This window comes from Astatotilapia calliptera, chromosome 3 (assembly GCF_900246225.1).
Source record: "Astatotilapia calliptera chromosome 3, fAstCal1.2, whole genome shotgun sequence".
Classification (NCBI taxonomy): domain Eukaryota; kingdom Metazoa; phylum Chordata; class Actinopteri; order Cichliformes; family Cichlidae; genus Astatotilapia; species Astatotilapia calliptera.
This window is the reverse complement of record NC_039304.1, coordinates 12,300,574-12,327,132: the sequence shown is the minus strand read 5'-3', so window position 1 is coordinate 12,327,132 and position 26,559 is coordinate 12,300,574. Positions and strand designations below refer to the sequence as shown.

Here is a 26,559-nt window from a genome sequence, read left to right as displayed (position 1 = left end):
CAGACTTAAAGCAGACTTCATTTGTTGCACCCAACTAGCTGCAGCTTCCAGCCTGCTCAGGAGCTATTTAGGAGAAACCTTCTGCAGAGAGTGGCTCAAATCAATAAAAAGGTGATCCTCCCCCCTCTCTTTTGCCCGACTGTTCCCGGTTAGACTCGGCCGGTCCTCGTATGTTGATGTATACCCTTGCGTTTTTGCGAGAAACGTGGGAGTGGTGGTGGTGGAGGTCAGTCACGTTTCTCTGGAGGAATATAAAGGGAAGGCAATAGCCAAGGTGATAGCACTGCTATTGATGTAACCAATTTCATTCTCAAAATGGCGTTTGCCACAGTGGACGGGGAGAGATGGGTTTAATCTCAGAGGTGAGATGAAAACTATATTATGGTGAGAAAAAGGGTGGAGGGAAGAGGAGGAGGTTAAGGATTGGGAAAGGAGGGGTGGTCTCCTCCAGAAGACGTGGGAACACACACACACACACACACGCACACACACACACGCACACACACACACGCACACACGCACACACGCACACTCCTGGTGAATGCCATAACTTAGCACCTCGAGGGAGAAGAGGTCTGTGTTTTGGCACAGATCGAGCAGGATTCGGATATAATTCAAGCAACAGTGACAGGCGGTGCATAAACTAAGTGATCAGCCAGAATACTAACTGCACACATCAGTCATTTCTCAGTCTGAACAGCAATAATAGAAATTTAGAGCGGATTCCTCATAAAAACTGCAAGATACTAGTGTGTAGTCCATGTCTATCACAACACATATCCTCAGATCTCCAAACATTCACTATGTTTTATTTGATGTCTGCCAAGATCCCTTCTTTGCTTTGTTGTTTTTCCCAAGTGACGCTGCCAACCCAGATTTGATATCGTACATCAAAGCAACTGCAGCTCGACTAAATGTTGCTCGATTTCATAACAGTTTGTAAGTGTATTCATCCTGATTCAGAGAGCGCTAATCAAATTCAAGATCTCAATATTCTTTGATTCTTTGGTTAACTGACACCTGTGGTCGCTGTCAGCTGCAAAGTAATATAAATCTACATGAAATCGAACAAAGAAGAGCTATTGTGCTAAACCATGCAAACAGAAGGAGGTAGGCTTAAAGGGGAGCTGAAACTGCTTGTTTCAGACTGTGGATGGACATAGCCCACCGTGAGATAAACAAGGATCATTTCAAACTTTAATCATGCAAAGCTACTTAAGAAAAAAATAACATGGTGTTGGAATTGTTTTAAAAAGCAGAAGCATAAGTGATGTATCCGTTTGCGTTTAGGAATGGTTCCAATATTTGTTTTGGATCCAATATGAAGCCGATCATACCCGGAGGTTTTAGAGTAACATTTGTGTTACACTAACCTGGTGGGTCCATGAAGTCGAAATGCACCAGGTCATCAATGCCCAGTTTCTTGAGCTGCAGCACCACAGAGCCCAGATTAGACCTCAGGATTTCTGGATACGTGTTGTCCTGTGCCAGTAAAGAGGTACAAAAGAAGCCCGAGGAACAATTCAAAATGAATTCGTCAGGCCTGCTTATTATCTACTCATGCATCACTCATATGTCAACTTGAACAGAGACCGGGGGTCTGGGGCATTCAAAGGGCTATTTAACTTGTTTAAAAAAATTCCCTTTGCCACTCGGCGTGATGTGAAAGAATTAGCTTGTTAAAGTGGAGAACTGGGCCCCCACGGGTCCATTTGTCACAAGGTGGCCGTGTCATTAACGGGGGTTATGAGGAAGGGTGGAAAAAAGGTGCGTTTTAGCACCGGGCTCCTGGAATGATAATTCGCTTGAACTGGGAATCGAGGAGTTCTAAGAGCAAATATTGCATAATAGAAAGCTTTTCCAGCTAGAAGGCTGCTCTGGGGGAATACAAAGTGCTTGTGGCACTGCAGAATGTGAGATATGAGAATCAATCATGTGTTTACAACTTGTACAATTTTAATGGTTTTCAAACTGCTTTGCTTCTTACCTGCATTTCTGTCTTGTAAGCTTTCTCTGTGTAAAGCCGGAAACACTTTCCCGGGCGTGTACGTCCGGCACGGCCTGCCCTCTGCTGGGCTGAGGCCTTGCTGATGGCTGTGACCAAAAGGGATTCCACTCGGATTCGTGGGTTATACACCTGAGAGGGAAACGAGGTCAATGAGTCATTTCATCTGAATAAAAACTAGGGTAGAGTAAAAAAAAAAAAAAAAAAAAAGCTAGTATTTTTTATTCATTTTTTTTAAACCCACCTACAATCTACTATATATACAAGCAGCAAACAAAAAGAAGACGTACAATACACACGCGCGCACAATCCACCTTGGAGCATATATAATCTCTTTTTGTGCCATGTGTATGACTTGGCTCTAGGCTGGTGAAATGTCAGAGGAATAAATAACAGGCTTTTCCATCTTTGCTGCTGTCAGGTGTGCACTGCTGTGTTTATCTGGGGATTCTCAGGCAACAGAAGCAGATGATCGCGGCAGATAAAGAGTGGTGGGAGAAGATGTGGGGGGGGGGGATGGTGGCAGGGAGAAAAGGGAAGCTAACCTTTTGCTTGGCAAATCCGGGATCAATTACAAACACCACCCCATCGATGGTCAGGGACGTCTCGGCGATGTTTGTTGACACGACGACCTGTGAAAACGAGAAGACGCGAGTTAAGAAATGATCCGCCCGGGGACTTTGAAGGGACTGATGAGACCCGAGACTGGTCTGCTACAATTTGATACATAAAACTGCATGAAAATAGTTTGAGCAAACCATTAAGATGCATAAAAAAACATAGCATAAATACAAAAACATCATTATACCTATCAGAAAGAAGTTCCTCTGGTAAGAAAGGTTCAGATAACCTCATACAAAGTGCTGAGAAATCAGTGATCCTTAAACATTAGAGAGAAAAACAAACGTGGATATCAGCGTCTGCTCTGATGTGAGCCAGCTCAATGAGTCTGCAGAGATCAATGTTTGCAGGCTGCCGAGCGAGCCCAACAAAGCGACACCACAACAGTTTCTGCAATCTAGTGCTATCAACAGATTTGTGCACAGTGCTGGCTTGGTGCTCGGTGTCTCATCGAATAAAAATTACTCGAGTTTTGTGTGCACACGTGTGTGTGTGTGGCTGGAGTCTCTATCTCCGGCATGTCGCTGGGTTTGTTGGGATGTCAGCTTCCCTCTTTTGGAAAGCTTTTCAAACCCACAGAGCAGTCTTAATTTAATGGGTTCTGTTAGGTGGCCTGCTTTTTAAAACATGGTGTGCAACAGTGGTTAGCACTTTCATCAAAAACATCTTTTTCCTCCCCTCTAATTGAGGGCTGCTGCAAATCTCTCATGTGAACCGAAAACGCGTCTCTTGATATGTGCGACACCGCTGTCTGCAGACATGCCAACTTACCCCTCAACGCTGCAATGCCGGCTCCTTCAAAGCCACACTTGCAACACAACCAGAGGCAAATAACACTGAAAATATCTCACATTTAATTTAGTTCTAAATATTCTGGAAGACTGTGTCAATCAAGGTTTTGCTACACAATATATGTACACCAATCAGGCGTACCATTATAACCAACTGCCTAACATTGTGTTAGTCTCCCATCAAAGCCACACACGTGCCCATTATTCCTGCTTCAAACATCAACTTTGAGCACAAAATATTCACTTCCTCCCTGATATATCCCACCCACTAACAGGTGCCACGATGAAGAGATAATCAGGGTTATTCACTGCAGTCATAATGTTATCCCCGATCATTGCAAGAGCTGTAAGAAAATAGTAGTTACTTATATCGCTTAATAAAAAAAGCAACTGAATAAATCTGCAGAATTATTTTCATTCCAGGCATTCAGGAGTTATGAGCTGATGGATTAAAAATAGTTTAAGGAAGAGAAAAAACGGGAAAGGAAATAAGAATATAAGTGAAAATTAGCTGCTTGGTTTATGAGATGATGAATGATCCCAAACAGCAAAGATGTCAATGACAAATGACAGCTGAATCGAAGCAAATAAAAAAGATGTGCATTGAATGAGTCACATGAAACTATGGGTCTCTCACTGTCAGCATAAACACAAACAGAGGGAAAGTAGCAGGCAGGCAGATCTACAGCTACACTCACGCAAACCTTGACCGCTGCCAGGCTCAGTTCTGCTTATATAACGCTGGAAACTGACCGGACACAGAAACCTTTTTAACTCATCAAGGCGGTGGGGGCAGTGTCACAGCCCACTCTGCTGGCAGCTGCCAGTTTAAAATTTGAGGGTTTCTGGGGTGAAAAAAATAAAATAAAGATGCCTCCACACTTAGCCCCCGCCTTCTGGCCAGCTCAACATTTACCAGGTCAGGAACAAGCTGCAGGCTGACCTGAGGAGCAATTTGGTGGTAGCTGTCCGCGCTTCTTGGTTAGTCTTCATAATAAAATGCCAAGCACAAAACCAAACAGGTCTCTGTGGTCTTTGCTGATACAGGTCCACAGAACCAATTTTGCACACTTGACACACTTCCTTTGTAGCTGTGCCTCTTCAGCTGTCTTCAAGCTGTGAGCCTTGGAGACTTTTAAATCCCACCTTTTAAGCGAGGATTTTACTTCAGCCACAGAATGCCTGACTATTTAGTTATTAATGCCAGAGAGGGCTTCTTTTTTCCCCTCTTTCAGCCCTTGACCTCGAGTAATTCACCTGTCGAAACCACATTCCCCTTAGCATGCAAGCCCGCAAATAGAGAGATGGCAAATGCTGGTATGAAACTGATCACATGGCACTATCTGCCAAATGGTTGGCTTTTATACAAGGAGTTCCTGGCTATTTTAATTTAGATTTAAATGAAAGTACTAGAGGCTTTATAAATAACAGGCCAAACGGTTCAAAAGCTAAAAGTACAATCATGGCCTACTGCCACAGCAATAGGCTGCGAATCTGTGGTAGTAATATAAAACCACTGTCAAAGATTAAAATGTTTATTCCCAGTGTTTCTCACACACTTTGCAAACAACTTCCTGAAACTAAGTCTGCAAAAAAAAATATCAAAGTTTCAGGTAATTTCGGAGGTTTGAAACAAAGAAGACAGAATGAAAAAGGCTTTTCATGTCATTACAATAGAGTATGCTCATATTAATAAAAATCCCCCTGACTCAAACCTTCAGACTGCTCTAAATGCTCAGTTTAAACTTGGGATGAGCCTCGCTCCAGACCAAGATGCTATTCTTCAAGAACCCAAAGCCACGACTAGACCTTAATTTATTACCGCTTCGATTTTACTCTGCACAACTTTGCTCATATTTGCCGTAAGATTACTTTGAATCTGCGCCGCCTTTTCCTTTTTCTTCAAGGTAATCAATGTGTGTGCATTGTAATTTATCCCGCATGATGCTTCTCAGCCAATTAAAAGATTTATTCAGAGCGCGTGTGAAAAAGGAAAACTAAGTGAGGAGACACAAGCTGTAAGAGCAGTAAGTCCGGGAATCAGAGAGAAAATAGATTTTAGTTTAGTTTACATGGAAAATGTAGTTGATGAAAAAAAAGAAGGGGAAACCTGAACTGCTTTTTTAAAATTTTTATTTATGAACACAAACCTTATTTTACTTGAAATAAGAAAAGAACATTTATTATTTTATTGTGAAAATGAATAATAAACATTACTGAAATAATGCTGAATTTAACTTCCTTTTACTTGACAGCCAACTGTTGACTGTATATTAATACTTTATGATATTGCAAAGCTTTGTGTGAGGAAATGTTCTCTAACTAGACCTCATTAAATTTTAATTGAACACCCCTGATCTACAGAAACAAGGGTACGGTCATCTCGTGGCACAGAATGGAGATGAAAACGCTCGTAAGAGGTCAACTGTAACAAGGCTGTTTACAGACAGCTGGAGTGAGAATGGCTCCGAACAAAACTGTTCACGTGAAGTCAAAGAAATGGAGGGTGTAGCATACGGCCAAGAAGTGTAGTGAAAAATATTCTGCATAGTTAACAAGACAATATAACCACATAATAAAGAGCGTAATAATAATACCCCATCCAGGTCAGTAATGGCTCATCCTTTCCTTGTGCTAACTACGTTGGGCATTTCTTGCATTTTATCACAGTGGAAAACAAACAAAGTGAAACATACTTGAGTCAATGCATGTAGTGGAAACGTCTTCTTAAAAGGTCTCTAAGCTACTGGAGACAGGTTTTATGTAAATGTAAAAGAAGGACACCTTTTCCTTTTAGGTATATATAAAAAAATACAATCCCAGGCTCTGAACTACAAAGCAAAGAATCACAAGGTACCTAAAAACGATCCCAACGACAGGTAATAGCTTGAAGGGCTGTTGGTGACCTAAAGTTTGAAAACAGCCACATGGCTGGGAGACCAATTACCCGCAGCAGCAGTCTGGGATTAAAGTAGCCGGCCAAAAAAAGGGACGAGATCAGGCGATCGGACAGATATGTCAGCGGCCAACATCTCAGGGAGCAATGAAAGGCATGGAAAGCTTCAAAGTCCAGTTAAAAAAAAAAGAAAGCCTAGTGAAGGTTGCCACCCTCCTGCGTGTTGGGATGCAGTCAGTTGCTCTAGCAGATGCCTCACATGACACCCTCTCACATTTCATGATCATATGGGTGAGACCTCATTGACTGCATTGATTCTGAAGGATTATCCAGGCCAGGCCCATTACACTCAACGCAGGCTTGCTCCTTCCAGTCTGCTGCTGCACTGGATAACCCTGGCCTCTTCATCAGTAATATCATTAGAACATCATCTCTGCATGTTATGTCTGGGTTATTACCTGCAAGAGAGCAAGTACTATAGCTAACTCGGGCCATCTTTCACATCCCCTGCTGAGGAACGCGTGCTTGTTGACAAATAAAGCCTTCCCCTGACCGAGGGAAGCAGAACGTGCAGAGTCGCTGCACCCACACTCAAAGCTCATTGAAACAGAATAGAAAAGTGACATTTGGAGGAAATATTTCAAACGTGACAATGCTAAAAAACAATCCTAACACTCATCATAGCACACTTATTAGAGACAATCTGTGAGATGCTGGAAAGCAAAGCGAGATTATGGTCTTTATTGGCAATTATTCAATTTCTGACTTGATTTTAAATGATAAAACTGCTCAGAATGGAAGATCAGTGGCTTTCCTGGAGAAATAGAGCAATGACGAGCTAGTGCTTTATGTTAATTGAGGGGTGCCTAATGCAGTCGTTAGCATGCATAGTGGCAGATGTGGCGAACCTTAATTCTTCTTCACTACTTTCTCTTGGGCTGGCTTAGATGACATCTCTGCATTTTTCACTTGATGAGTCGCTCAGTCAGTCACTGAGGAGAAGCACATTTACTTCAAGCGTGGCAACTTTAGATGCCACCTCCACCAATTCAACAGGCACGTGACAAATGGGGGGTGGGGGGGGGGGGGAAGGACAAACTGCTGCTCTGAAGCTCAAAGTGCTCGCCGGCTCAACAGTGAGGACCAGCAAATTCACTTTATTTCATGTATGAACTGAACACATGGGTATCGTGAAGACATCGACGAAATTTATCCACCAAGAGAAGAGCAAGGTAACAACATCACTGTTATTTAAGTGGTGCAGTCCCAGTGGGGTGAGCTCTAGCACATCAGACAAATGTCCATATACAACCGCAACCAAACGGGGGCCACTGCCAGAGCAAAGTAATATTAAAAGGCTTCCCCTAAGCAACACTGGCCATACTTCACATCAACATCCCCTTGAACGGCAAAAGAAAATACTGGCAATGATATCTGAACTTATGAAAAAGATCTTATCCAATACTGGGCCACTTAAGCCTCTGCAGCACACATGCAGCTCATTTAAACAGAAAGCCTGAAGAAATTTCAAGGCTCAGGACAGTAATTGGAGGAGGGATTTGTGCCCAAATGTATGATCTAAACCACGAGGGGAGGACCTCTGTGTGGGCCTTGCTGGAAGTTAGGCTTGGGCAGTGCGCTGGTACATCAGGGTATTATACATCCCAACAGTATGATTTTCGATAGTGTTTAAAATAAATATCACAGCTTTTCCTCTTTCTGTTAAAATAACACAGATGTTTGGAAGTGAACAAAAACACAAAGCAAAAAGAAGGAAGTATGTGCTCGTGAAGAGCCAGTTGAAATTACAACTGTTTCCCTCCACAGACAGGTGGCTAAAGAGCGTAACTCTTTAAAATGCCAGTTTGACAACACCACTGGTGGATTGTGTCTATTCAGCCCACTTTGTCTGTGCCTGCAGCAGCAGAGTCACAGGACCGTTTGACAAGTATCTAAGGAAAGAGGCAGTTAGCTACTAATCTAATCTAACTCATCTAAATGTGACAAAACACTGCTGTTAAATGCTGCAGAGCTAGCACTAGCAGCTTTCTTTCTACAAGTCATAGTGTCTACAGTATTAACCTGCACTGGACGTGGCTATGCAGTGCTCCAGCTGTATATAGTAACCACTGTTACATAGTATGGCATTCACGTATTATATTCCCCAAAGTCCTGTGCCTCCATAAGAAACAAAACAATATAGATGAAGAATTTAAAGGACTTTTTTTCTAATTTCTTGTTGATTTTAAAACATTTATAAAGTACTGGAATCAGTGTATACAACATAGTCACAGGAAGAAAAAATAATAACCGGGCCACCAGTTATGCATTTCCATTTTTCTTTTTCAGAACTGCTACAAATAAGTGTTTTACACACTCCTCTATAAATCATCTACAGCAGTTTAATTTAGGATCATTTTTTAAATGAGACACATTGAATAAATTGCTTATATGTGGTCGTTTTTCCTGAAGGAAACGTATATTACACCTGGTTAGTTCGAGGATTGTTGGAAAGTTAAAAATCTGTCCTTTTTGTAACGAAAACATGTATCTGCAATTTCTTAGGTTTCTCTTTTTTGTAAGGAAACATGTCATGTAATAAACTGCTCTTCGCCGGAGTGTAATGGCAGTTTTTTTCTTGGTTTTATTCATTATTAAACATAAATACCATCATATGCCATAAACCCTGGCAAAATGTCAGTAAGTTAGGGGGAAAAAAAAGATACCACACAAGCCTATAAGAAATACAAACTTGATGGCCGACCTGCTTAATGTGACATATTTAACTTTGACAGCCCATAAATATTTTCGCTGCTCATATGTCAGCCTGATCTGCCTCAATTAGAGGGGTTGTAGCAATGAGTCATTCATCAACACCGTCCCCTATCAGATGTTGGGATGAGTGTTTACTCATTTGCTGGCAGCTATGAGATTCGGATATTCTGTCAGATCCCTAGCCAACAGTGTGACGGTGCAGGTGGTGCTGCTGCTGCTGCTGTGGTTATGAGCCCCTGTGAATAGAAACTGTCACACAAAAGAGAGGAACTCTTTCGTGTCTGTATCAATAGAAGGATCATCCACTCCTCTGCGATCAAGTGACTGAAGGAAGATTGTACGGTGTACGGCAAGAAGAGTCCTGTTTTCGGTCATCCCATATAAAGTGCATCTTTTACACGGTTTTATAAAGCAGAGGTCTGAGGCCTGTTTTTTTTCCCCCCAGTACCAGCAGGCTCTGTGTAAATGTAGAGGAAAGATAAAAACGACTGAGAATGCAGTACTTTCCTCAGGCTCGGAGGGCATGAGTAATACCCCAGTTATAATTTAGAGCAGAGAATTGCATGCTGACAAAAGCAGCATATGTTGTGTGAGTCAGTTCTGTGCTAAAGCTGAGAAAGGGAAAAAAGTTTCAGTCCCTTCCTTCCTTCCAGCTCTCTCACTTTACCCACCTTATTCCCCATCTGGCCTTTCTACACCAACCACACTCAATTTCTCTTCACTTAGCCTCCACCCCTCCCGCCCATCTCCCCGTTTCTACCTCCCCCTCTGTGTGTTTTTATAGCAACAGGGCAGCTATACCTTTCTTCCGATGGCGCCATTTGGTTTATTGGGCGGGGGTGGCTCAAAGATCCTCTGCTGCTGCTGTGGAGGCAGCGTCGAGTACAGCGGGATGATTTTGATATCTCCGACTTCGGGCCCCAGGTCGTCAACCTCCCTCTTAATTCGCTTGCAGGCTTCGTCGATTTCCTGAAAGATTGGGAGCACGACAATTAATCCAGGTGCTGCTTGTGTATGCAAACGCCAAAAGAAATAAATAAATTGAGCCGGATGCGAACAACACCTGGATAAACAATGGCGGTGAATCCGGATGACAGAGGGAAGGCAAGAGGAGGAGGAGGAGGAGGCAGCGGCGGCCGGGGGAAAGCGTGATTCCCTGCTACAGTACATTTGTTCTAACTATCGCTCCATCTCACGGAGGAAATTAAACCTGGACTGCAGTATGCTTTGCTGAGCTCCCTGTGGCTCTGTTGTCAAATGCAGCAATCATGGAAAACATGGACGCGCATGCTCTGAAGGCACACGCACAGAGCCAGACAGACTCAAACAGGGTTCATTATTCCACAGTGCAGTATTGTAGAGGGGGAATGTGATATGAGACTGCAGCGCTGATGCATAACCAGCGGCAAATCATGGCAGATCAGTTTAGTGAAGCTGAACGTTCCAGAGCCGGTGGGCTGGCAGACAGACAGCAGGCCTGAGTTGCACTAGGAATGAGGAAAGCACCATAGTGAACACTGGGTTAGGGCCTGTTCTCCAAAGAATATGACAATATCATTTTAAATCTACTAAATATGCTTAAATATTCCAGAGCCCTGGAATATGATTATCACTATCACTCTTCCCACAGATATACTTTCATGTCTTTAACATCTCTGAAAGTTTTAAGAAGTTTCTTGCATGGCCCCAAAGAACATTTCTGAATAGCTCCCACCGTTGAGAAACATTCTCTTACTTCCTTTAACACCAATCGTTTAATCTCATGAAGCCGCAGTATTATTAGTGCTACGGGTGTCACTTTACTGCTGATGCTGTTGCACCACCTGCAGGCCCGTGGGAGCAATGCAGCAGCGGAGGCACTGACGAGCATGCCCTTTGATTCCAAACTTATTCTAGTGGCGCTCACAGAGATAAAAATGGGCCACATCAGAGGTCTCTACACACCCTTTTCATCCCCAAGTCCGTAAATAAAATATGCATTCTGAACTTCTCGGGGATTTTTCATCCTCCTTTAAAACATACTGTGCTTTTGTTGAGTTTAAGCGTGACTAAAACTGACTTCATTTGGAGCCGCCGTGTGAAGCCACACTCACCTTGATATGAGAAAAGACCACTGTGAAGCCCCTCCCTCCCTGTTTTTCTTCTGGACTGCGAATGTGTTACTAGCTCTGTTTGTCCCCTTGTTCATCGCATTAAGTCAAACCCCGCTGATGGCCATGTGCTTCTTAATCAACACAGTGACAAGTGGAAAACGGTAAATCTGAATGGATTGGTAAAATTAGCCTCAGTATTAATAGCCTATCAAGCCTCTGGAAGCAGCAGCTGCCATGGAGGGGAAAAAAAGTGGACCTCTTTGCCAAAATGCTGGAAGCAAGCTGGCTGTCTAGTCCCTTAGGGACATGGAGACAAAGTATGTGTGTTCGTGTCCCCCTGCGTGTGTCTGTACACACACAGGGGCACTTGGCCAGTGTCGGGAACCTGTCCACCAGCTCTCCCTGTGACCCCAGAAGCAACAATCTACAGCCAAGCTAATAACCAACACATTTAGGAACTCCTCTTGACTAGCAAACAACCCCCGCCGCCAATCATGTTTTGATGTTAGCTGCTGAGGGGGAAGCTTAAATATTAGGACTTATCTTTGCTCGACAGCTGTGATAAGTTTCGACTTTCTTGTTTGGAGTTGGTGCTTCAGTTCTATTTGTTTATGGAAGCTAAATATCTCAGAGAAGAAAAATAAACTGCGGAAGAGAGAGGATGGGAGTTGTGTGCATTTCCTCTCCGTCTGTTATAAATTAAACAGTCAGATAAAAAGAGTCTATGGCTTTGCTGTGGATCTGCCTCCCAATCATTAGTCTACATCAAAGTTGCTGGGAGACTGAAGAGGTTAAGAAGCGCTTGAGGGGCGTGCTGCTGCACCCTTTGAACAACCATCTCTGCCAGACCTAACACACATTAACTTCTTTAACCCAATTAGGGGAGGGTGATAATGAACTCACCGTGGGAGTGCGGTCAGTAATACCTTAGCTTGACACAGCGTGTGGGTGTGGGTGTGTGGGGGGCTGGACTTTAAATCAACAAATTACATCTAAACTTAAAAAACAAAGGAGAAAAAAAAAAAAAAAAAAAGCACAGCCTCTCAATATCCCAGACCTTTCTTCTCATTCATCGGAGCAGCTGGGATGCCACTAAATCTAAAAATCAATTAGCGCTCCTCAAAGGAGACCACTTCAAACACCATGCCACCCCAATGACTTTATCCTGTTTGTAACAAGCTGCATATTGATCCTGCTTTGACAAATGAAACCGACGTAGGTGTACTACAACAGCCAAGTAGGTGTCGACTGACAAATAATTACTGCTAATAAACACCTCACTGTCCCATGGAAATGAGAAACCCACAACAACCAAACTAGTACGTTGCAGGAAAGATGGGGACGCGTCATTGTAAACTTACATCCTCCTTTACATCCACCACTAATCACATGATCTCAGCACCATTTTGTCAAAATGCTGAGAGGATATTCACACCAGCACGGCCGCTGCTGGATCTGTCAGGCTTCTCCTGTCTAGTGATCAGGAGATTGAAACATTTGTTGCTGCTTTTCTGTGTGTGTGTGTCTGCGTGTGTGTTCACCCAGCTGTGACCAAATTCATCACTTTGGGCATGGACCCTGCCCTCCATTACACATCAGTGGACAACATTTGCAGGGAGGGGAAAAAAAAAAAAATAAATGACTTAATTTTTGAGATTTGTGGAAAGGGCAGAATCTGGGTCACTTCTCTCTTTTCTTTTTTTTTTTGGTTTTATTTTTTCCTCCTCCCTCCAGCCGCTGTACAAATCCTGGAGGTTTCCAAAAACGCATCTATCAATCTGAGAATTATTAATTTCCTGTGCAGAGAGTACGCGCCTGTGTGTGCGTGCGCTCCAAACAGTTTATGCGAGCGACTGATCTATGTAATTAGATTAATATGCAGATGCTTAACTTAAAGATGAAATTGATTTAATGGTTTCAATTTCTATGAAGCACAGACAGCACACAGTCACGAGTTCCAGCTGCTTAAACCTTTTATTTCATAGCAGATTAACCATATTTGTGTTTAGGACTGTTAGTCTGAAAACTAAATGAATAAATAAATAAACTGGGATTGGCCATATGACATAAAATTATAAATTAATAAACTCAGTTCTACTGTTTAGAACATGACACCAGTAACATCTGGAGAATCTGCAAGGCAGTTTACCTCTTGTCCAGTGAGGAAGAGCAAAGCGTCCCCCTCATCCTCCTCACACATGTGGATCTGGATCACGGTGCGGATGGCCGCCTCCAGATAGTCCCGCTCTGGCTCCGGTGTGTAGAAAATCTCCACGGGGTGCGTGCGTCCCGGGATGGTTAGCAGTGGGCAGTTGTCAAAGTACACCTGGAACTTACCGGCGTCGAGTGTGGCGCTCATGACGATGACCTGAACCGAGAAGGACACGGGAAATCGAGAGAGCGACGTGTTAACGCGTCTGTGAGGCTCAACGTGCTCGTGAAAGCGGTTAAAGAAAACGTAAAGACAGCAGAGTGTACATCACCATGGCAGCGAGCACTCGAATGAGGAATCATTTAACATTTTAAATAGCTTGATGATGATTGGAGGATGAGGACATATATTAAGTAGACACACGTGTGAGCAATTAAAGGATAGATGAGGACGGGATGGATAACGCTGTGAATTTAGGTTGAAGCACAAACTCAAGATGGCGTCTATAATGTGGTACTTGGCATTACAATCCAAGTCAGTGACCTACACAGAGCTATGACAGTCCTTGTTCCTGATGTTGGATACACAATGTTCTCTCCAGATCCATTAGATAGAGTGCATTAGGATTCTGATGGGAAACACGTCTCCCATTTTCAATCTCAAACATTTTCAGGGGCCAGCGTCTCTGCATTTCGCTTTACGCTCTGCGAGACATCATAATTGCTCTTAATCAAGGCAAATTAAACTTTCAAATTCGGTAGGCGATAGGGATGAAGGAGATAGAGGGGTGTGGGTGGATGATCATTCCCAATAACCTAGACCTCATTTAACAGTCTGCGAACAACAATCTAACCTTTGATTCCACGCTGACAAACAACCAGTCATTATCCATCTGCTTTATGAGAATTATGCCTGGCACGCTCTACCCTATAAAACTCCTGCCTGCTTCTGTGCTCCCATCCACACCGACACGTTTGCTGTTCTGCTACTGGTTAGCTGGTTTAAAAACAGCCCTACGTCTCTGAGAGGCAATCTCCACCGTTGCTGCAGTGCAGAACACATTTCTGCATTTCTGAAGCTAACAGGATTGTTTCCTCCCCCCGTTCCCTCAGCAGATACACAGCTGTCAGGCATGAGGACACTGTCAACAAATGTGACAAAAGAGACGAGTGACAGAAGAGGGACATAAACACCGGCTGCGAGCGAATGTATCCTTAGGGCAAGTATTATGTACGTCTCCAGCAGCGTTTTAGAAACCGTAAGAGGAACACATTTTTGCAAATAATGCAAAACAACGATTGACAGATAAAACCGGAACATGTGGAAGCTCGCTCCTTAAAATCAATGTATCAGCTGCCCAAAAGCACTGCAGTAACTAATGATGAAATTAAGGCAATAGGAACAAAAACATTGAGTGAACTGAGTGTATTTCTGAAAGCTGTTTTTTTACCTTTAGGTCAGGCCTCTGGCGGACCACCTCCTTGAGGACCCCCATGAGGATGTCTGTAGCTAATGTGCGTTCGTGGGCCTCGTCCAGAATGATGACACCATAGCGCTCCAGCAGGGGATCGTTCATGGCCTCCCGCAGCAGCATTCCATCAGTCATGTACCTGGGAGAACAGCATCCATGCAGTAAACACGGTTTGTGAAGCCTGATCATATATTCACCCTCTATCATTACGTAAAACCGCATTATCTGAATAAAACCTGCTTCAAATAGAAGCAAGTGGGGATCCCAAAGGGACATCCTCCCCTTTGAAAGTGCTCTGGGCAGAACTGTGTTAATACATTATACCTGACTACTTTATTACAGCTTATTTATTTACTCGGGCTACTGAATGAAACTGCAACCAGCAAACTGCTATTGTTATTCTTGCCAGTTTTCTGCAATTATCAGTTTCAATACAGCTGTAGGCTTTAATTTGAAAAACACCCTTCTTACTTGAGGACGGTCTTGGCAGAGCTGCAGTCCTCAAACCTGATGGAGTAGCCCACCTCCTGGCCCAGCATGACATCCATCTCATCTGCAACCCTCTGGGCAACGCTCATGGCCGCTACCCTCCTGGGCTGGGTGCAGGCTACGGCTCTCTTTGGTCCCGGCAATGACCGGACCATGTCTACGCACCACTGGGGGATCTGGAACACAGCGGACAAGTCGGCTTTTGTTTGAACCAAAGAGTGTTTATAGATGTGCGAGAAACAAGAGCAGGACTGCAGGTCAGATAAAAGCAGGGCGCTGGATGTGAAGGTCAAATGCAGATGTCTGATTAAAACCACAGAGAGCAATACTGCGTTCATTAATACAACCTGCTGGGTCCTGCAAAGCCTTTACTGATTAAAGTCAAAACATTTACTGCAGCTATGCTGCTAAAAACAAAAGGAGCTACATAAGATATTTTTTAGAGTCATCCATTCTCTCCCAGTTCACTGTCTTCTTCAGCAGGAACTGACTTGCTATCCGCAACATCAAGCTTGCCGAGGCTGCAAAGCAGAACAAGGATCGCTGTCGCACAAGTATAATATGCTGGAGTTCATGTGCAGGACAAGAAACTCACTTAAGACGCAGCAGAATCATTCAATAGTCACAGAGTACATTGCAAATAAAAGATCTGCAGTGAGCTATAGTGTTACAGCAGCTAGTACTGCAGCCTCACAGCAAGAGGGTTCCTTCAAACGGCAGCCAAGGCCTTTCTGTGTGGGTTCTCTGGGTACTCCAGCTTCCTCCCACAGTTCAAAGGTATGCATGTTAGCTTCAACTGTTGGATTTGTGAATGACTGGCAACCGGTTCAGGATGCATCTTGCCTTCTGCCTTCTGACAGTTGTGATGGCCTCCACTTCCTCTGCAACCTTGAGCTGGACAATCATGTCCACACATACCCACTAACAATGATTTAATTGAATGATTTATCACTATTAAAGTGATAAGATGACAATCATTTAGCGCACATTAAAAACAACTTTTACTTTGGTGGTCCTTTACTATGGTTGCATCTATATGAGACCGCTTTTCTGCTGGGTTTTAAAATTCACAGTGACTGTGAGGAACACATATTTTATACCATTGCCAAAGCAGAAAGCACTGACAAGATTACACGTTTTCATTTTAACAAGTGTTTGGAAGATACTTTATATTCACCTCAGGAGGAGGCCACAGCTCAGCCAGTGATTTACTCTAATTTTCTCTCATGTTAATATAAAAAACAGACAACCCAGCTCTTTCAAGAACTTAAAATAAACTTAACAACCGCAAACTGGGAATCAGCTCAGCAACGGAACTGTTTAAAATGCATCATCTGTTCATTCCACCCTGTTTTTAAAGATATAATTATACCAATTTTAGTCGCAGAATTTCTAGCTTTCATTTAATGTGACACAGTTTCATCAAAAGATTAAAAAATATATATATATATTGGAGGAGGCTAATGGAAAATTATAGAAATAAAACTGCTGCATATTTTGCTTTTCTACCTGTGTAGTCTTTCCAGAGCCTGTCTCTCCCACCAGCACAAAAGACTGGTTCCGCATCAGGATCTCAGTGAAGCGCTCTCTGTACTCCCACACGGGAAGCTGCAGCCGCTTGTTGAGGATCTCATAGTAGCGTGGCGTGTGGGGCAGGTTAGTGAAGGGGTTGATCTGCTGCTGTATACCGGGTTGCTTAAGGAAGCCGGCGATGCCTGCAGCTGGGTTCGTAGGCACCCCGGACGGCTTCACATCTCTGTCCTTGTCACGGTCTCGATCGCGGTCCCGCGACCTCTCGTCACGGTCTCTGTCGCGCCTGTGAGGGCGAGATGCATGAGTTTAAGATTTCATGAAGCACTGCCACACGAACCAACTGATTTTTTTGCGACACAACAACACATCATTAAACAAAGATACGCACATAATTAGACACAAGAGGCCCAACTCGGGACAAACATTGCTCAAATGTTAGGCCACGTCAAGAGCTTTTCTTTAAAAAAAAAAAAAAAATCCCATGAAAAGGTTACTGCACATTCTTATTCACGGTGGCTTACCCACTGCAAAAAGCAATCTAATCAAGTGTAGCATGCAAAGGTCACAGATAAACTAATCGTCCACGGTATTCTTGCTTCTTTTGCAAAAGGATATATTAAATGCCTTAAGATCACACGAGAACCATAAACACTGTCGCATCAGCTGCAAAAAGCTTTGAGGTGTCATAACTAGACATTATTAGACAGTGATGCTGGGTACACACACAGGCCAGATGCATCAGATGCTGTGCTTATATAACACGTGACACATTAGTACCTCTGATACACAAGGTGGTGCCCAGTATGGCAGGGCAGCCTTAAACGCTCAGCTGCGAATTTAATCAAATATGTAATACAAATGCAACTAAATTTTAACTACTAAAAACTTCTCAGCTCTACACAACTCTAGAGATTCACTGACAACGAGGCCAAACATGACTGTCAGAAGAGGGGGTGGCAAGACTTTTTGTGTGTGCTAGTAAGCATCTCTTAGCATTCACGTCCTTGACTGTGGGAGTGCTGCAATATACACGCATAGCTCCTTCATGTTCATTTACACTTATTTACGTTAGTAATGGCACTGAACTTCTTATAGGTCACATAACGGGTTGTTTTATCTCAACGCCTCCTGCCGTGTGTTTGTTTTATTTCTCTGTCGCCTAAGGTCAAACGCGATGGGAGATGCACAGCAATGACCCTGAGGCTGAATCTGCAAGAGTCCTCCTCAACTTGCTCCAGGCCCGGCAGGTGCCTATCCACACTGCGGACCCTTGCAGACAAGGTACCAAAGCAGCCCGGGGTATGACAGCGACTGTCAGGGGTCTTCTTTTGTACGCTGACCCAGCCAGCATGGTGTCCCGTGTACAACTCATAAGAAACTTTCCTTGTGCGATTTTTACTAAGCGCTGCACGCCATACCAGCCGAGAACTCAACATCACCTGCTGAGTTTGTGTGACGAAAATTTTGACCTTAGCACTAAAGAAACACTTAGCACCGGTTAGCATGGGACGTTAGCCACGTGCAGAAAGGACCAGGCCGATGGCTGACCGACTGTGTGCTAAGTGCTTTGGTGGAGAACCATTGCTAAATTTCACCTCCATATGTGACCCCATCAGTAGAATAACTGAACACTTTGTTACCTGCTGGAGCTAAATTGTTAGCTGACCGTGTTTAGCATACGTGCTAGCATAGCTAGTTAGCGTCAGAGCAACAACAATCAGGCTGCAGAGGTTTAAAAACAGCAAAACGGCTTAACGCTAAAATATGAGGACTACCGTCACATACCCATCGGAGGACCTCTTTTTACTCGACGAATAATCGTCACCCAGATCTAAACGATGTCGCTTAGACATCTCCCACTGGTATCAGTCCAAACAGCGGCTAATTATTCCATTCAGATTCTGCCCAAACCGTTACACACCGGCAAAATGGCGACCGGAAGCTCTTACCTCATCATCATTATCCTTGACAAAAATGACTCGAAAGCCGCGATTTTACTGTGAGACCCGCTAAGCACGCTGTAAAAAGAAAAAACCCAAACAAAATCGTCCCGACTTTACTGACTCGTGCGCATAATGCGGTCCATGAAGGTTATCGCGGTGCCTGCAGATACGGTGCAGCGGGTTTGGGATGTGGGGGAGGATGCAGGAGGTCCGCTGCTTCTCTCGAGGAGAGTCGGGATGATGTGCCCGCCAAACAACATCATACGCACACATACAGACACGGGCACTACTTCAGGCTCGCCCCCTTCAGTTCAGAGCTTTGTGTCAACAAAAGATCAAATCATCTGGAAATATTTTTAATGTGCATACATTTAAAAAATCTATATGAACACATCAGAATGCAAACATTTGTTCTGGGGAGTAAAACTGGTGGGGACCCTTAAAGCCTCTGCGGGGACTCAAGGCTGTATTTTAACCTTTAAATTTACATATTTGTATCTACTTAATATTTTTCACATAACCAGAGCAGAGCTGCCGGTTCACATGCCACTGCAAAGTTGCTTTTCTACGTGCCTAATAAACTTCAAAAGCCTCTGTTTGTGCATGTTCATATATTCTGTTATTTTCAGTTAACTTAAGGCAAACACTGACTTCACAAATAACAAATAACACATGCAAAAACAATTTGCAGTTTGATTTAAGTAATGAGCTTATATCCATCGGTTAATTTCAATTTTATTTATATAGCGCCAAATCACAACAACAGTCACCTCAAGCCACTTTTTATTGTAAGTTAAAGACAATAAAAACAAAGTAAACAAGCACTTGGCGGCAGCGGGAAGGAAAAACTCCCTTTTAACAGGAAGAACCCTCCAGCAGGACCAGGCTCAGGGAAGGGCAGCCATCTGCCCTGACTAGTTGGAGGTGAGGGGAGGGAGACAGGACAAACGACTCAATGTGGAAGAGTTCCAGAAGTTAATAATAACTAATGACTAAATTTAGAGTGGTGTATAAACACATCTAGATTGAAAAGAGGTGAGTGGATCAATTCATTCATCCATCCACCCTTCACAGGTCGCCGGTCCGTCGCAGGGTCCTCGTATCCATTTAAAGCCCTCTTAATTAACACTCTTTGAAAACCCTTTTTTGGCTGCCTCCATCAGGATATGTATTGTCATGCACTCAGTTTTTCATTAATGGGTGCATTAGCCTAATTATTATCTTCAGTTTCATACACATGTACCACTTGTCTAAAACTAACCCAATAAGTTTGAGGGCTCTTATCAATAATTCATGCTGTATGTGTGTGTCTGTGTGAATTAAGCAGACAACTGTGGAAAATACTCGCAGGCTCTGTTAGAATGACTTCAAAATCCCTCTTTCAGTCTCTGCAGTTATAAAGTGATGAATAATCCGTCGCAGAAGACAATCATCGCTTTTGACACAGGTAATTACTCAGCCTGGACTTTGCTAACAAGCTGTATAATAGCAGATGGTTCATTGCTTATAGCTGATGGATTGATGGTGATGGTTAAAGAGAAGTCAACGCTACAGCTATAAAGTAATATTGGTATAAAAGTTAAGGATAATTTAAAATACTGGGCAATTTTCTACCTTGCTGTCTGCCTCTCTTTCACAGGCTATTAAATATCAGTGCAATTGTGTATGAAATAGCTCTGGCAAACATATCTGGCAGTGAGAGCATGGATGGGGGGCAAATCAACATAGCCAGGCAGTATCTTAAATCTGTCTAGGATAGAACATATGGAGAAAGGATGGCCAGCGCCAGGGATCACAGGGGTCATGAGGTCCTCATCAGCCTTTGTTTTAAGTGAATGCTAACATATCTCGCTTCAATCCAAATCAAATCCAGGACTTTTGTTGAAACTTTCCTTTATATCACCTAAAGTAACATTTCAGAACCTGAAGCACAGAATGACCACAAAGAGACTCAAAGCTAAAGCAGCTACAAAGAGGTGGATGCACAACCGTACTACAAAAGAAATACACAGTGGGAAGCCCAACCTGAAGAGACAGTGCAGCTAAAAAGAGACAGAAAATGACAACAAAAGACTACAACGTTATGCAAAGCCAGCACAAAGAGATGGCAAATTATCACAGACACACAAAACAAAACTACAGAGAGATGCAAAATGACATTGTAGTTGTTTTATGATTCCTTTTTTTTAGTTTGAGAGAGGGGCACAGTGAATTAGCCTGAGTAATTTGTAGTATAAGTAATAATTCTGTAATATTTAAGTTAACTTGAACTTGCTGTGCTACTTAGGTCATGTATTTCCATCTTATCAGCGTGTATCCATGTTAGCTACACATACTTCAAAGCAGTTTGTGGCTTTGCATAATAAACCAATACCGTATTAACAAGAAGTTTTAACAAGCCTTGTGGCAACCAATGAAATATCATAAGGATCAGGCGTTTTGAAATACTGAACAACGGTAAATTCAGTGTGCTTAGCACGTAGGCAGCTGGCGTTGCAGGGAAATATGCTAATCATTTCCCAAACGTTCAGAATGCTGTATATAGAATTAGCTTAACTGCGAAAAGTCACTTATTTAGGCAATTACAAACTGAAAAAATGATTCGGGTTTTGATGTCTACAAATGAGCAGGAATCTATGTAAGCACGCTGCAGGTTGTGGGAATGAGGAGGATGTAATGAAGTAGTGAGGATGCATGACGGAGAAGTGGAGTGGGAAAACAAGTCCAGCTCATTCGAAAGTGAAAAGTTAAGACAAACTTGAAGGAAGCTGCTGGTTGTTCCGTCTTTTTTAAACCACAGGGCTTACAATACAGAAGGAGCTGTTATATCATTGTCATGCAGGACTCGGTGAAGAGACTCTTAGGTCTATGCAGGCTTTGTACACCTCGATTTGGGCAGGCTATCTCATTCTTCCTGGAAGATGCTGTCAAGCTTCATCACACTGGATGCCATTTTGTATGGAGGATTAAGTCTGGGCTTTAAGGACAGTCAGACGCTTGTCCTGATGCCAAGGACAAGTGTCTTGGCTTCACGACTCCAACCCAGTGTTGTCTTGGCTGCAAGCTTTGGCAGCATTCACTCTCCCTTCAGCGTAGACTGGCCCCCCCTTGTCCCCGCTGCTGAGAAGCACCCCCTTACCCCCCCCCCCCTCAGTAGAATGACAACTATGTCTGGCAAATATTAGGCATTGCTCCTCATTTCACTTTTAAAATGGCCACACTGTGGTAAACTCCAAGCAGACTATCAGAAGTCCTTCATGCAAGTTTCCTTCTTTCGGTCTAGCTTCATAAAAACCTGACTGATGGAGTGCTGCTGCGATGGTTCTCCTTCTGGCACATTCTGCCATCTCTGCAGGGGCCCTTCTTGCTTGGTTACTCAGTTTGGCCAGATGGTCATATCCCAGGATTCTTGGTGGATCCAAACCTCCCCAGTTTTGCGATTAATGAGGCCATTGTGCTCCAGGGAGTGTAAAGCTTTAAAAACAGTCCTATAGCCTTGTTTCTGATTTGGCTGCTGTAGTGAGCGTACCCTGTCAGTCCACTATTTAACTCTGCTGTTAATATGTGTCTATGTCCATTTACTGTGGAGGAAGCTATAAAACCTTGTGAGAGGAACCCAACAGAAGTCGATGAGTCACTTCTGACCAATGACAGCGATACAGAGGTGAGTTGTTTAATATATCCTTAACTTTTATGTTGTTTTTGAGTGTTAAGAGGCTTGAGATGAGGAAGCAAAAATAATCAATACAGCATTATTTTTCTCTCTCTTTTAAATGTACTAAAAAAATGACCCACTGTACCATTAAATATGAAAATGTTTCCGCATTAGCAGTATCCTGTAATTACCAAAGTTCTATGAAATCTGAGCATAATTGAGGACTACCTCGCTCTCATCCAGAAAAAGTTCAGTCCAATTCCCCTGTTGGTTAGGGACAGTGACATCTGCAGCTGGTGCCCCATCACTGTTATCACATCAGCAGGTCCTGTCAGCTCTTATCACACTGGCCCACCATCTCCTATCTTAATAGAGATCTGACTGTATGGTGTGACTACGTGCTGACCCTCCGTGTGGCCTTTTTGCTTATCGGCTGTCCACAAGTTCTCGTGCCTCCAACATTCAGAGTTTGCTTTCCTTGCTTCCCAGCAGGGTCCCGGGAGCCATGTTGTTGTTAGTGTTGTCAGTTTCAGTCTTTCCACTAAGACATTTGGAAACTGAATACATTGCAGGTTGCAAAGAACTTTCAGGAGTTGGGCAGACAGTACTTTGTGATGAAACTTCTCTATTACTATGACTGATGCCATTTTTGGTAATTGGTACTGGCCTTTGCCTGGGCTCTAAGGTCAGAAGTTCAGATGGCAGCATAAGGCTTGAAGGAATGCCTAAGTTGTCTTGCGAGGATGTATCTTTATTTTTCATTATTATATAGGTTTATATATTTTATATTTCATCTTACATATTCAATAAACTCTGTTAGCCTCCTTTTTATGTTGCAGCTTAAGCGCTGGGTGATAATGACCTTCATACGTACAAGGGTCCAGCCTGCTCAAGTTAGCTTAGCTTTAGACTTTATTTTAATATATGGTCACTTGACTGTATGTTTGGGGTTGTTGTCCTGCTGCAGAATACATTTGGGGCCAATAAACAATCATTTATATTTCTGAAAGCATTCTTTGTTTACAGCATTTTTTCCACACCTACCTAAAACTTTTGCACAGTACCGTACACTGCTCAGATAAATTACAGGAACACTGGATATCTATACTGATGCAGACTGGTTAATGTGTTAGAAATGCAGGGATGCCACATCGTTTGATGGAAAGGAAAATGATCAACCTGCAAAGACAGCCCAAAAATCAAAATGAAGCAGGAGGTTAGTCTGTTTTCCTGGAATGTCATTGCAGAGCATTGCATACTCTCACCTCATCACGCCTGCACTGTTGTGCAACAGGAGGAACCCAGGACCCACTGCACCAGCGTAGAGTGACAATGGCTCCAAGAATTTCATCATTCTACTGCCTAGTCTGTAGTGAACTGTACATCCCTCCATGGATATGCGTCCCGAGACCATCACTGACCCACCACCAAACTTGTCATGTCGGACACTGCACTAACATCTGGCAGGACAAACCAGATGTCAGGAAGTAAGTCCACTGTCAGAGGCCATAAGAAGATCATTCGTGACCTTCACTAATGTTGTTTCTGTACTGCGATGAATTCTGAATCCCGACTATAAGTCTTCAAATAAACCTTTCCTCTGCAGATGATCAACCAGCTGTTTTACAACTAATCTTTCAAGCACTACATCTCTTCTTTTTGACATCATATAGCTTAAACAGTAGCAAAAACCAGGGCTGTGACCCATCGGGATTACATGCACATATGCTGACATCATTATATCAAACTTTGGCAATATTTAATGTGGGCATCATAATAAGAATTCAGCCAGTATAGCTGTAACACAGATGGTAAAGAAAAGGATAAACAGTCCACTTTAACAAATACAAAATAAACACACTCATTGCAGCAACAGCTTATATAAAAGGGGCAATTATGCAGAGTGCATCGTTGATACTTTAGAAACTCCATCCTAACAAGTACAGAAAAGATGACTGACACATGTATCTTGTGTTTCTTCTTCTTCTATTGTCTCAGATATTAACAGCCTTGTCAGCAACAGAGCAGAAAGTCCTCAAATTGCAGCACCCCGAGAGCAAACCTGCATGGCTCTGTGAACTCTAGTGTCTCAAAGGGACTACATGATATAAAACTCAGGTAAGCGTAAAAAAGCAAGGTGAGTGAATGGTGAATGGATCGTAAGGGCGCTGATCATTACTGGTAGGGGGCACCTGGTTGGTATAGTAATTAACCCTGCTGAATGGTTGGCCTGGAAACTGCTGACTTCAAACGCCCCCATCCCTCGAAGTTGCAGAAGACCCACAGATGATGGGGTGTCAAAATCTCCTACATCCACCTGGCACCCTGCTCACACTTATTAGAGCCAGTGAGCACTGCAGTGACCTGGCCAGTGTCTCCCACTTTTCATGCTCCAGAGTGCGATAAATGGGTGGCCAGGGAACAGAACAAAGCGAGTTAATACTGACAAGCCTATATATAATATATACAATACTACACAAGGCATTTGAACATCTTAAACATGTAAGGGTATCAGATGAGCACAAAGAGACAGAAATCACAGAATGGCCATACGCACACAGAGGAATTATTCTTGTCTTGATATCTTTTAACACAAATATACAGATGCAAACACACACCTACGTGATTTCAGCACATTTTTTACTCGCAATACAGTGAGGGATGTCGCTGTCAAAGATAAGGGGCTAAGATTACTTTTTGGCATGGGCTACTTCTGTAGCCTCATTTTTATCTGTCGTGGTGATGATTGGCTACAACAGCTCTCAGCAATTTTCTTTTGCTCTCTGGGGGGGGGGGCTTAATCTTTCAGCTTGGTGACAAGACCAAACACCCACCAATGAAATTCTGACGGGTAACAGTTAAAGAGGCAGCGTCTCTGCTGAATCCTAAGCAAGTATAAACTCATATTATAACATCATACAAGGTTAATCTTAGTGATAAGTATTTTATCTTCAATAGCGGATCCCGACACTTAACTCATCTTCACTGAGAAAACATTTTGGAGTATTTCTGGCATAACATGGTTAATGCAGGATTTCTGGAGGATGTACTGACCTCAGTGTTTGGTAGATTACTGTAAAACAAAAAAATCAAGTATTAAACAGTTTCTTTATATAAAGCTAGGAAATGGGAAATAGGTGCAGCGATGAAACATTTGCAAACATACATAGAAAAGAAGCGTATAAAGCATAAATAGAGTTTGTAGAATCTAATGAGCTTCAAAATCACAATCTTTGACAATCTTTAGTCTTCAACACAGCCTGAACTCTCTGAGATAAGCTTTCTTGTCATGTCTTTTAGTAATATTCAGGAATAGTTCCTGAGGGTTCCTGGAGGACATTCAAAGCTCTTCTTTGGACGTTGGCTACGTTTTGTTCTGTTCTCTGTGAAGATGATCCCACACCGCTCCAATAATGTTGAGGTAGGAACTCTTGGGAGGCCAATCCATGACTGAAAGTGTTCAATTGTGTGTTTTTACTATCCAGTTATGCTTCTACTGGACTTAGCAACATGTTTGTCATGCTGATTTTATGGCATGGTGAATCAAAAAAAACCTATGCTCCTTTTCTGCACTCATAATTCCATCCGTTTTGACAAGACTTGGATTCAGCTAAAGAAAGGGGAACAAATGGCAGGTGCTGGTCACAAAATGCTTGAACATACAATTCAAAATTGGTTCTTTGTTGTTTGACCGTTCTCGCCCCTTTCCACTTCACCCTCAACACAGAGACCTGCCATCTTCAGAAGTTTCCTGATGACTCTGCGATGGTTGAATGCACCAGCTAGGGTGATGAGATGGAGTAGCGGGCTGTGGTGGACTCCTTTGTCTCATGGTGCGAGCAGAATCATCAGCAGCTCAGCGTGACAAAGACCAAGGAATTGATTGTGGACTTTAGGAGGACCAGGAAACCAGCGACCCCTGCTTTAATCCAAGGGGTCGATGTGGACATAGTGGAGGACTATAAATACCTCAGAGTACACACTGACAATAAAGTGGACTGGGTTAAAAACACCACTGCACTCTACAGGAAGGGCCAAAGTCGTCTGTATTTTCTGAGGCGGCTGAGATCTTTTAACATCTGTGAGTACTCGTGATTTTCTATGAGTCTGTTGCATGCTGGGGGAGCAGGTTGAG

The 26,559-nt window shown here is 43.1% G+C and overlaps 1 protein-coding gene and 1 long non-coding RNA gene across 7 annotated transcripts in view; one reads left to right on the top strand and one right to left on the bottom strand.

Annotated features, from left to right (window-relative positions):
* Positions 1–19,025, bottom strand: part of dhx15 (DEAH (Asp-Glu-Ala-His) box helicase 15) — a 25,979-nt gene extending 6,954 nt beyond the window's left edge. Inside the window, exons 1-9 of one of the 2 annotated variants that reach the window (XM_026161833.1) lie at positions 18,776–19,025; positions 16,803–17,109; positions 15,276–15,469; positions 14,784–14,943; positions 13,331–13,549; positions 9,890–10,057; positions 2,551–2,637; positions 1,988–2,137; positions 1,374–1,482 (exon numbers count right to left, since the gene is read on the bottom strand). In XM_026161833.1, the coding sequence (XP_026017618.1) occupies positions 1,374–1,482; positions 1,988–2,137; positions 2,551–2,637; positions 9,890–10,057; positions 13,331–13,549; positions 14,784–14,943; positions 15,276–15,469; positions 16,803–17,109; positions 18,776–18,786 (1,405 nt within the window). In that variant the 5' untranslated portion in view covers positions 18,787–19,025. The other variant, XM_026161832.1, reaches the window with a different exon arrangement.
* LOC113018640 (uncharacterized) lies at positions 17,277–26,559 on the top strand. Of its 5 annotated transcripts, XR_003271835.1 has the most exons (8): positions 17,277–17,804; positions 17,991–18,107; positions 20,155–20,216; positions 22,363–22,433; positions 23,558–23,640; positions 23,719–23,911; positions 24,423–24,542; positions 25,234–25,718. It is a non-coding gene; the product is annotated as an uncharacterized LOC113018640 (long non-coding RNA). The 5 variants fall into 5 exon arrangements; XR_003271833.1 differs by lacking the exon at positions 25,234–25,718 and adding an exon at positions 25,725–26,559 and having other exon boundaries at positions 17,277–18,107; XR_003271831.1 differs by having other exon boundaries at positions 17,277–18,107.